Source organism: Pteropus medius, unplaced genomic scaffold (assembly GCF_902729225.1).
Source record: "Pteropus medius unplaced genomic scaffold, Ma_sr-lr_union100, whole genome shotgun sequence".
NCBI lineage: Eukaryota > Metazoa > Chordata > Mammalia > Chiroptera > Pteropodidae > Pteropus > Pteropus medius.
The window spans coordinates 12,217,471-12,229,912 of NW_024344378.1; the positions used below are offsets into that span (position 1 = coordinate 12,217,471).

A 12,442-nucleotide genomic window follows, 5' to 3' on the forward strand; every position below is an offset into this window, starting at 1 on the left:
CCCCTCCCCCGATAAGTCTAGTACCCACCTGGAACCATACATAGTTATTACAATATTATTGACTATATAATGAAGGATTTTTTTAGTACTCCCTAATTTTAAAGCATTGTAGGAAGCATAGTAGGATGGGCATGGTGAATAGCTGTCATCTCTTACGTCAGTCTGATTGGTAGTGCTAATGCGGTGCTTATCTGCACCTGCAGGAAGTGACATGATTAGATTTATCAGTGCCAGCCTTGGTCATGGGACTGGGAAATGGAAAAAAAAACACTCAACACTGAAGTGCCATCTCAACCATGATGAGGTGGAGCGAGTGCGGTTTATGTGGTTTGTTCTCTCCAGGGCTTGCTGTTTATATGCAGATTTTAAGTTAAACCTGAGGAACTGGTAGAATCATGCTGACAGAGCAACTATAAATGAATTTGAGAAGTGGCAGTAATGTTTTTTATAAACCTTTCATCGAAGTAAGTATTATAGTTATAGAAGAAAGCACAAATCATAGGCATGTAGCTTGACTTATCACGAAGTGAGAGCACCCAGCGCAAGGAGCTATACTGTCAGGACCCTGGGGACCCCCTTTGTGCTCCTCTTATCACTGTTGCCTCGAGGGTATATCTCGAATTCTTACAGAATAGTTTTGCCTATTTTCAAACTATATGAATGATATTATGTAGTTTGTGGTCTTTTTGCTTCTGATTTCCTTTGCTCAATCAGGTGTTTGTGAGATTCATCCATGTTGTTGTATTTAGTTAAAATCTGTTCATTCTCATAACTGCATAGTATTCCAATATATGAATATACCACAATTTATTCTAATGTTGAAAAACAGTTTGGTTTCTCGTTTTTGACTATGCTCATTCTTGTACATTTCTCTTGATGACCACGTGTGTGCATTCTGTGGGGTATGTACCTAGGAGTGGAATTGTTGGGTCTGCTTTAATAGGTACTGTCAGCCTTCCGAAATGCTTTTACCATCTTGCCATTCCCACCGGCATTGTGAGAGTTCCAGAAGAATTTAATTTTGTTCTTATTTAGTGTGGAAGTCTTGGGCAAGGTACTTATTTCCCACTTACCTCCCAACATGTGTCAGAAGCTCAAGGACACTTGATAATTGGAGACTTTAAAAGTTAAGTGATAGATCTGGAATAGTATCTGTATCTCTTATGAGACTTCTCCTGATGTCTGTTCTGAATGTGGACTCTAGTCACCCTGACTGTCTCACGAGGTCGCATCTGAGCCCTGTGTCTATCATATGGCCATCATTGTGCCTTCATGTATATTAAATATGCAGGAAGTGCTTACTAAATGAATAATCAGCTTAAAAGCCGCTGTGGGTCAGGATTTGACATTCAATTGCTTCATGTTAGATATGTGGATTCTGGTGATCATTAGACCTCAGATAAGTGGCCTCTTGGACATCTTATTTTTATCTGAAAATTGCAGAAATTTTTCAGCCTGTGGTATCATTTTTATCCTTTATTAATTTACATCTGTATTTTCACGAATGAATTAAATGAATTCATGTTAAATGTTTTGTTTTTCATTGACCAAATTAACACTCTTTGATGACATGATTATATCTTTTAGAATCTTTGAAAGCCAACATTTTCTGAAAGATGTCAGTCCATGAATACTTTTTTTCTTCATTCATTGTTGTCTTTTTCAAAACAAACCTCTAGGTTTTATACAAAACAAAAACGGACAAAAAAACTTTATTCTTTGGATAACAGAATGTTTACATATGTGTTTGCTTTATTTTTTACCATGTTATTCTTTCAAAATTGTAATTTAGGGAAAACCTAAGAAGAATGAGAGCATTTGGAGTGTGGCTAGAGGCGTTGTCAGAATGTTACGAAAAAACTATGGGTGTGTCAGAGTGGATTTTGCACAACCATTTTCCTTAAAGGTGAGCGGCTACTGGAATGCTTATTAAAGCGTTGGCATAGCTCAGATCTGTTTCTATCTCCTTCTCTCTCGTGACTTGGAGCCTCAGTTTCTTCTCTTGTAAAATGAAGACTGTGTCAAGAATGGCATTTTAATTTTTTTTTTTTTTTTTTACTAAAGCATGCCTGTTGAAAAAGACAGTAAATATCTATATTTGGGAGATATCAGGTTCAACATTTATTGCTATTTTTTAAAAAAGTTCATGAGAATTTTGCATGTTGCTTTATGCTACATATTTATATATGTTTAAAAATTGCCTTTAGGGGAAATTTTTCAAAACATGACCCCTCAGAGCTGGGTAAAATTGACCATCCAGGATGTTGCTCTGTCCTGCTGAGTGGAATCCAGGACCCACATATTCCAAGGGACAGCACCACCCTCATGTGGCGGATCCCTGAGTTCCTGGCAGTTTTAAATTCCCAAGATTTTTGAATCAGTAAAGGAGAAAAAGAATAATGGGTAAAGGAGTCAGGAACCCAGGGATAAGGAACAGAGGTCGTGCTCCTCCTTCTGTTCTACTTCGTGGTTTTACTTTAGAAGATTCTAACACTCGTGTTAGATGCTTTCTGGTCTTTCACGTGTTAGGCGCTTTCATGGAAGCTTGTCATTTCTTACTTTAAAACCAATGACAACAACAATGAAAAAAAAAAAACAAAATCACAACTATTGCACAGCACTATATTTTTATGATTTGCTTTGAGATTGAGGTTATTTTGAATATTATGTGACCCTTAGGGTGTCAGATTTCCTTTAAAAAGAATGGTTCTGTCCGTTATCACTAATAATAACATTGGGACTATTAAACAATTTCTTGAAGATGTGAGAAAAGTTAAATATTTTTCTTTACTTTTTAAATAATTTTGCTTAAGCATCATCCTGTTCTTTAAATTTTCAGTTCTCAGATTTTGTGCTTGACAATATTCTACGAGTCACTCTGGACTTCTGAAGGTAGATTAGGATGTAGGACGTGTTTCTCATCTTCTGCAGCATGGCTCATTTTACAAAACAACTCCCTTTTACTTTTTGAAGATCAAGTGTATTTTATATATGTTTATGTAAGTGAGACAAATGAGAGTAAATGACTGTTTTTTTGTTTTCTGTTTTTTTTTTCCCCAAGGAATATTTAGAAAGCCAAAGTCAGAAACCTGTCTCCACTGTACTTTCTCTGGAGCAAGCGTTGTTACCAGCCATACTTCCTTTAAGGTAAAGTTTGTGGAAATTTTTTATACTAGCTAAAGTATCAAATATCTATTATTTCTTAAATTGCATAGATAAATAGGTTCACTTTAATAAGAATGTTTCTTGTTTTCACTTTTCTCTTGGTCTTATAATGGATATTGAAGTGATGTGTTTTCATAGTTTTGGAGGTTTTCGATTATTTGCATTATAAAATTTATTTGATTTTGTGAGTCAAGTAGGAGTTATTTGATTTACACTTTTGAGTGAAATGTGAACTGAATTTGTTATGATAGGTTATGCATATTGTACTTACGTGTATAAAGAGTTTTTCTTGTGAACTTTTTAGAATTCAAATGGAATTGTAACTTAGAGAAATTGACTCTTAAGCCCTTTAATGTGATCAAATGTCAAGATTTTATATATGTTTTAAAATGAGGTATCTTGCTTTATTTTATGCCTTCTTTTTTTGGGGGGGCCGGTGAGTTTGGAAGTGATGTAACAATAGACTATTTAGTTATAACTAAATAACATGTTTTGGCCAGGAGAATGTATTAAACATAAGAAAGTATATTATGGAGGAAAACAATAATCTCTTTGTGGTTTAAATTTAGAATATATAGTAATTTAATGTATCTAATACATTTATACCTTATGGCCATACAGTTTGCTTTGTAAAAGAGTGGGGTTGTAGAAGTCTAATTAAAAAAAAATAAAAACTTTTCAGACCCAATGATGCTGCTGATGAAGGTATAGACACATCCACTAATGAGTCCAGAAATGTAACAAATGAATCCTTCCGAAGGAGATTGATTGCGAATCTGGCTGAGCACGTTCTCTTCAGTAAGTAGAATTTTTCTGCAATTCAGATTAAGAACAGTGCAGTGCAAACCACACAGGTTTTGGAATCTGCTATAGTTTGGTTCCACTTCTCATTCTATTACTGAATGTATAGGTGGTGCTAGGTAAGTTATTAGCAAGACACTGAGGCTGTGGGGATTTGAGGTGACTGAGCAAAACATCTCACGCAGTGCCTGATGATTAGTAGATGCTCATGTGATAGTTCTTATGCTTTAAAAAAAATAATATTGCCATGGTGATTTGTAGCCTCTCGCTCATGAATTTGTTTCCTTGAGCTAACTTGTAGTGTAGCATCTAGGTTTATAGTTGCACGCCCTTTTCTCCTCTGACCCCATGATCATTTTGACTCAGCAAATATGGAGTGGCTGTTATATGTAAAACTTTGTGTTAGCTGTGAGGCATACAAATGGAGTAATTAATGGTTCTATGCTTCAAAGGCTTCTGCTCTTAGAGGGATAGTTGTGTGGACATAATTTAGCAGTAGCGACTCAGGACTGAGTGAGGTGAGTGCAGAATTAGACTTCCTAAAGTTCCAAACTGCAGCGTTGTGTCATGTTGTAGAGGCCACTTTATAATCTCCTGGCAGCAGCGTGGTGCCTCAGTGCACAGCCTAGTGGGGTCACCTCGTCTTTCCCTGTGCCCCATTTTCTGTCTGGTCGGACTCTCAGCACTTCCTGCCGACGTTGTGGAGCCTTCCTCACTTTTGCTCGCCCCTTCCACTCCAGCTGCTCCTCCTCCTGCTTCACTCTGGGCCAGAACCTTCTTTCTTCAGCACATCTGGTTGTGTCTCTCGCCCATGCTTCAATTTCGGATGCTAAAAATAATACATTCTTAATGTTGAAAAGTGGAAAATAAAGATAAAACCCACTACCCAAGTAATCAGGGATGTTGCTGTCTAGTCTCTAGAAATATTTTTTTACAGTTTTTTATTGTGCTATTTTCCATTTGTAACAAGTGTTTATTCATGTTTTTAAAAAACACTTTATAAATTTTTTTTTTAATGGCTATAAATATGGTACTGGTTACTATTTTGTTTTTTTAAAGACTGGAGACAACATCAATTGTGAGAGAGGTATTCATGAATTCATTATCATCACAGGAAACTCATAAATGGTGCTTTTATTTCAGATGTTCCGTAGACGTTCTCATATTTGATTTATATGATTATAGTTTTCTGCTAATTCAGACGATTGGGTTATGGACTATAGTCATTCGCAAATGTACTTCTATCCCCTTACTTCCTCCCTCTGACCTACCTCTGGGTTAGGTTGAAAGAGGAAATGAAAATATATGGAGTGCCATTACTACGGGTCCTGTGGCAGGCCAATCCATTTCATTCTCACACAGCCCAAAGAACTAGGTGGTATTCCCATTTTTCTAGTGAGGAAGCTGAGGCTTAGGAATTTAAGTAATTTCCTCCAAGTCATGAAATTAGTGTACAAGTTAGGTTTTGAGCACAGATTTTTTGACTTCAAATCTATTCCCTCCCACCCCCTGTACCTTTGTTTTAACATGGTGGCGAATATCTGCTGGAGGAGTAGAGAACTGCAGTTATCATCGACTGCAGCCAGGAATAAGGCGAGAAACACAATGGGACATCCTTTGGAGCTCACAGAACAGGCTCATACTTTGGGTCCTGGTATTTCCTTAAAGGTGTCTCTTGGTCATTCATTAACTAAACTCCATTGTCCTGGATTGAAGGTGGACCTAACTTAGACTGAATTCTGCCCTATGATGATTAGTGATCTCTCATGATCACTGTTTCCACTGACCCAGAACATGGTATAATGTTGCAACTTCCCTTTGGTAAATCAGTTAAGGGGAAATGTGGTAGAGGACTTTTATAGTTTTGAATACTCCTATTTAAGATTTAAGTGCAACTAAAGCTTTGTGTTTGCCTTTCAGCTGCTAGCAAATCCTGTGCCGTTATGTCCACACACATCGTGGCTTGCCTGCTCCTCTACAGACACAGGCAGGTATGTCTGCAGTGTCACCTGGAGTTAAATAGTAGGCATGAGAATGCTTTGTCAGCTGTTCAAATACTTATTCACTGATAGATTTGGCCCACTCCTGGCTAGTACTGTGAGGTGAACAGTAATATAAACTGAGGACTCTGCCCATAGGAGCTTACAAACCCGATAGAGGAAGAAATCTACATGGAAAAAAAAAAAAAACAACTCTAACTGCCTAACATCTATAATAGTAAGATATTCTTCGAGTTAATATAGTTAACATACATAGACATATTTCACTGACATGCAGTAAGTACTCTGATAGCTAATGGTTTCCAAGCTATTTGATTTGCATTTAGAATCCACGGTCCACCCTCCCCCTTCTCTAAGTGCTGTGATGGGAGAGGCTTGTTGGTCTCACAGTCACATCCTCAACCCCAAACGCCGCGCCAGTGTATAGAGAGAGAGGCACCAAATGAATATTTGTCAGGTAAACATTTAACATGAGGGAAATTCTTGCTAAAAGTAAACACTTCTTACTTTCAGATGGTGCCTTCTTCTCTTTGTGATCTAATGTGCTCATGTCATGTGTTCTGGCTAGAATGTGCTCTGGATGTGGAATATCAGTATCTTGACATTCTTGGAGAAACCAGCTTTTTAACCAGTTTTTTTGTTTTGTTTTGTTTTGTTTTTTACTTTCTCTGCATTGGTGTTCTGGCCCTTTTCTTCCATGTACTAACAAGGAGCTGCAGGAAAGCCAGGGCAAAAAAAAAAAAAAAAAATCCGTGGAACGGCCTTTTGACCTTTTGGAAATAGGTTTTCCATGGTCATGAGACCATTCCTGTCTTTCTCTAGGGAATCGATCTCTCCACATTGGTGGAGGACTTCTTTGTGATGAAGGAGGAAGTCCTGGCTCGTGATTTTGACCTGGGGTTCTCGGGAAATTCGGAAGATGTCGTCATGCATGCCATACAGCTGCTGGGAAATTGCGTCACAATCACCCATACCAGCAGGAATGATGAATTTTTTATTACTCCCAGCACAACTGTCCCATCGGTCTTTGAACTTAACTTCTACAGCAACGGGGTACTTCATGTCTTTATCATGGAGGCCATCATAGGTATGTTGGCTCTTGAAATATTTTCATAGAAAATAAAAGGGCCTAAGACACATAGTGGTGTCTACTTCAGTCGGATGATAGCACCTTGTTTAAGGGAACATTGCTATATTTATAGTTTTCAAATAAAAATATAATCTGCTATATCACTGTTTAGAGCTTATTTTTATATCTATTATTCAACAAGTAGTTACTGAATTATGGTATGCACAGTATTATGCTTATGACTAAGGAGGAGAGGTAAGCTGTCTTGCTGTCCAGGAGAGTTGAAGATCTAAGGGAGACGAGACACACACACGGCGGCGAAGTGAGTTGGGGGGCTCATTTGTGATCAAGAGGGAACAGAGAGAAGAAGAGCAGAGGGGCCCGAAGCCCCTGAGGGAGGTGTTTGTTGGAGCTGAGATCACATGGACTCATGAGAAGTGAATCGTGAGAGGATTTACTTAAATTTCTCCAGTAAATGCAGACGATAATTTTTAATGTATTAACGATCTATTAAGGTAATCCAAGTTATCTGAGCCAGTTGAAGTTTTTCTTGGAGCTCTAAGGCTACCAGCTTCATTGGTACTTTTATTCCTCAGCTTGCAGCCTTTACGCAGTTCTGAACAAGAGGGGTGCAGGAGGGCCTGCTGGCACGTCCCCCGGTTTGGTCAGCCAGGAGCAGCTGGTGCAGAAGGCCACCAGCCTGTGCTATCTACTCTCCAACGAAGGCACCATCTCTCTCGTAAGTAACCGTTCTTCAGTGGTACCTGTTCTCTTTCTCCAGCATTTTTATGACAGCATAAACCACCTTTGTTTTTCTCTTAGAGAATTTTTGGTCCAGTATTGAAGTTTTACATTCTACTCTTGGGTTTCAGTGACCACCAAACCTATACGTTGGTTACTATCTGGGTTTGCTGTCAGGGTGACTGCTCCAGTGAACCCTTTATGTAGCTAAGAGGCATGATAGGACGTTTGCTCAAAGTTCTCCATCAGTCAGTGCCAAGGTTACTGAACTCTTATTGTGCATAAGGCACTGGGTCAGAGGTTTGTAAATAATTAACATGCCCATTCGTGGAAGGTAGAACCACAGAAGGTAAGAGTCAGAAATAGTCTTCAAAATCATCTGCTTAACTCTCTCACTTTACAAATGGGGAAAACTAAGGCCCAGCAATACTAATGAGCTTTTATGTTATATTCAAGCACTTACAGACATTTATAATGAGGTATACATATTAAGCAGCAAAGATATTTTTTTCCCCCCTCAAAATCATCAACAAATAGAATTCATATTTATTTACAGTCTAGTATTCTCTTCCACTTACGTAAATGTGTTCCAGGACATTTATGAGTACGTTTATTATGAGTACAGCCCTCCTCCATGTTCTTTGTATATGGTATACTGGCGGCTCTATTGGGGGATCTGTTTTGCATGAACCTTGGGGTTCAGAGTGGGAGAGGACAGGGTAGTTAAGGCTCCCAAGAATGCCCTTATCCTTTTCCTGGGCCTTTTTTGAGTTATTTAAATATTGTGTTTCCTCATCCACTATCTTTGTGTACCATATTTATTGTACACTAGCTTTTGCAGAGAAATTGTCTGATAAAGAAGCAGCAGCAGGTAGTAGGGCCTGGCAAGCAGCCCTTCTTAGAGTTTGTTCTACTGAGGGGGAGACTGAGCTCAGGAGGACCCTTTGCAGGTGGTGCCGCATTGGGTTTCTGCCAGTCAGGTGAATGAGATCTCTTCTATGGCTTTGCCCATGATCATGAACATTTATCAGTCAAGATGACGTGCATTAGAAATCTTAGGATGTGCCCAGTGGAGTGAGGTGGGTGATATCATGGAAGTATCTGGTATCTGGTGGCTACCTTGTGCAGTGTTTTCTGGTTTTTTTTTTTTTTTTAAGTATAGGACAGTGACATTGACATTTAAATGTCTTTTCTTTTCAGCCCTGCCAGACATTTTACCAAAACTGCCATGAAACAGTAGGAAGGTTTATCCAGTATGGCATTCTTATAGTGGCAGAGGTAAGAGGAACAGCTTTCCTGTATTTGTCTTTATTTAGTTTCTTGTTCTTCATTTCCTTATCTTTTCTACTAATTATTTTAACCAATATTGTGACCAATTATTTTAACCAATAATTACATATGTAGTCAAGTCCAGGTGAAGATATTTAGTCAAGTCCAGATGGAGAGAAGAGAAAAATCAGAATAGGGAGAGTAAATGCCTTTTGGGGTTGTTTATTATTTCGGTTCCTTCTGTGTAACTGGTATCCTCTAAGATGTATCTTAATTCCATGGCATCCGGAAGTTGGCATTCTGAGATGAAGCGTTTCACCTCTCAGTGTGCTTGTAGCTTACACATACATATTTTTCTCCTGAGTTTTTGTTTTAATTTTGATGTTTTAATTTTGATATAGAGAGTATGGCCTGGGAAAGCAGATAGCAATTTAGAAGAGGTGAAGACATTTTTATTTAACGTCTGATAACTTTCCCCCTACTCTTTCTTTCCTTCTCTGCTGTCTCCTGTGTGATTTTGAGTTTGGAAAAGGGAGCGGATCGATGCTGTAAATGGCTAGAGAAGAGTAGGGAAGGGAATGAGTGGAAACTGCTTTGGCCGGGGTCTAGCTGGCAGGTGTTTGTATGCCTGTGCATATTCGTTTATTGTTGGTCATCTCCTTGGCATAGCAAGATGATCAGGAAGATATTAGTCCTGGTCTTGCCGAGCAACAGTGGGACAAGAAGCTTCCTGAACCTTTGTCTTGGAGAAGTGATGAAGAAGATGAGGACAGTGATTTTGGTGAGGAGCAGCGAGATTGCTACCTGAAGGTACTTTGCTGAAGAATTCTGGTGGACGTTACAGTGATGAGTTGAGATTTATGTTGCTGCTAGTTAATGAGGTTCTGATAAACTGGGACTCTGGTGACTTATTCATATCTAAAGTACTCACAAACCAGCTGTGGTCCTTTCTACCTAGTAAATAAAGACACTCAAGCTGTTTGAGTTGAATTAATACCTTAATTGTTCAGTTCGAGTATAAGTAAATGGAAAAAGAAACAAGAATCTAAAAATTCAGGAAGATGAATGTCCTGGATGACACTTTCATGACCCGCCCATCAGAATGCACAGGTGCAAACCTGTTTACCCACACCTGCACTCATACCCAAAGGGGCAGTGTTTTTGTTCAGTCATCACCAGAACAAGGCAATACTATACCGGATATGGTAGAGAAATTAATATTCAGCTATAATTGGCCTGATTGCCCTTTTTGATTCATTCTTAGTCTTGCCCTCACTCCAAAAATTTCATACATTGAGAGCTCTTTGCCTTCAATTCAAACAAATCCTAGCACAAGAGAAAATTTGGATTTTTAAGTTTGATTTTCTCTGATTAAGAAAAATCAATTTTGTATAATTTACAATTTTAGAAATTAGCAATAATGACCCATCTTTTTTGAACACTTTAAGTGAATTACTTTCTCTGCAGTGGGATAACAACCCTAGTTTAGCGCGCGCGCGCGCACACACACACACACACACACACACACACACACAGAGTCAGGAGGTATAGCTTTAGAGGTTTCAGATGACATTTACTGTTTTCCATTTTGGGCATTATTAGTTTTGAGATGGGGCAGCGATTTTGCTCCACACTCCAGAGGGGCGTATCTGAAGATGCATATGTGTTGAGTGGGTACAGCGAGAGTCCCCCACCCCAAATCACCCATCACCACCGCATCACTCCCGACTCTGCCAGACTGTGGGCACGAGGACATGTGGGGGTGGCAGGAAGCGGGGACTCAAAATGACTTAGACGATCCCGGTGGTCTTGCCATGTGCACACTTGACCTTTTTGCACACTTGAGCACTGTCTACCAGGCTTCAAACCCGGGAGGGTCTAACCTCAGGACCAGCTTTCTTTAGTGATGATGAGGTGTCATCATTATGCCATTCAAGTGTGACGTTTTCTTCTAGGCAGCTGCTCAATGAATGCAAATCTCGAATACTGTCAACGTCCATGATTACAATAAAGAATGCATTTCAAAAAAACCAGCCTTTGTTTCCAACAGAGGTTCTGTGCACGTGGCACAGCAGGCTGCTCCTGTGAGTGCCAGTGAGAGGGCGTCTTCTCAAGTCACTGGCTCTGCAAGGGAGCTCCTCCGTCAGCCTGCCGTCTCTTCCACCCCTCCTCCATGACTTGACCTCTCGCTCTCACACTCTCAGGTGAGCCAGTCCAAGGAACACCAGCAGTTCATCACCTTCTTACAGAGGCTCCTGGGGCCTTTGCTGGAGGCCTATAGCTCCGCTGCCATCTTCATTCACAACTTCAGTGGGCCTGTGCCCGAGCCGGAATACCTGCAAAAGCTGCACAAATACCTACTCACCAGAACAGAAAGAAACGTTGCGGTATATGGTACGTATGTCACTAGTTTGACTTCTTTTGAAAGCTGTGACATTTTGGATTACAGGAATCCGCTAATTATAGAAAATTGGGGGGAAAAGTTGCAAAATTATATCCTGATCACCTCTCACCAGTAATCCATAGGGGTTACTACCGTTGTCTATTTATGTTATATAAATTGAGTGAGATAGTTAACTACTCTTATATCTGGCTTTTTTCACTGACCATGATTTGCGAGGTTCGTACGTGTTATTATATGTGGTCGTTTGTTTATTCTTATTGCTTCGTAGTTGTTCATTGTATAAATATTTAACACATCTTATTTGTTCATTCTGTTGTTGATGGATATTTGGGTTGTTTGCAGTTCAGAGTTACTGTGAATAGTGCTGCTATGAACGTGTTTGGATATGCCGCTGGGTGAACACGTGTCCTCAGTAGGTTGGGTGTATATCTCGGAGTAGACCTGCCTAGTCCCAGGGTGTGGATGTTCCGCTTCGGTAGGTACTGCCAAGTGGCTCCGAAGCGGTGTATCAGTTTGCACTCCCACCAGCAGTGTCTGTTTTAGCTGCTCCACAACCTGCACTCGGTATTGTCTGTTATGGGACAGTGTGACTGGGATGGGAATAGCATCTTATGCAGTCAGGCTTTAGAACTGAAACCACTTTGAATCAATAATTTTTAGAGACAGAAGAGATCTAGAGATAATCTATCTCTAGAGATACGTAGAGATCTGATCTGGATCGATGTCTAGAGATAGGGTCACCTCACTTTAACGATGAGGAATCTATCCCAGGTCACATAGCTAGTTATTGGACAGACCTGGCTCTGGAACTCTTCCGACCTCTAGACTTGTGCTCTCTCTGGTTCCACTGCTGCAGGAATCATCTGTGCATCCCTGTGCAGTTTAAAAGAATTTCTACACACTCATTTGATCTTTAGATGTTTTAGGTATTTCTCTTTCCTATCTAATCCTTCCTTTCTTCCTTCTTTCTTTCCTTCCTTCCTTCCTTCCTTC

The 12,442-nt window shown here is 39.6% G+C and overlaps 1 protein-coding gene across 5 annotated transcripts in view; it reads left to right on the forward strand.

Annotated features, from left to right (window-relative positions):
• Nucleotides 1-12,442, forward strand: part of GPAM (glycerol-3-phosphate acyltransferase, mitochondrial) — a 68,286-nt gene that overhangs the window by 40,705 nt on the left and 15,139 nt on the right. For all 5 annotated transcript variants that reach the window (XM_039871221.1, XM_039871220.1, XM_039871219.1 and 2 more), the window contains exons 11-19: nt 1,793-1,906; nt 3,062-3,147; nt 3,848-3,963; nt 5,887-5,957; nt 6,789-7,053; nt 7,632-7,774; nt 8,977-9,054; nt 9,715-9,855; nt 11,250-11,439. In XM_039871221.1, coding sequence (XP_039727155.1) covers nt 1,793-1,906; nt 3,062-3,147; nt 3,848-3,963; nt 5,887-5,957; nt 6,789-7,053; nt 7,632-7,774; nt 8,977-9,054; nt 9,715-9,855; nt 11,250-11,439 — 1,204 coding nt within the window. The remainder of the gene's footprint in view (nt 1-1,792; nt 1,907-3,061; nt 3,148-3,847; nt 3,964-5,886; nt 5,958-6,788; nt 7,054-7,631; nt 7,775-8,976; nt 9,055-9,714; nt 9,856-11,249; nt 11,440-12,442) is intronic.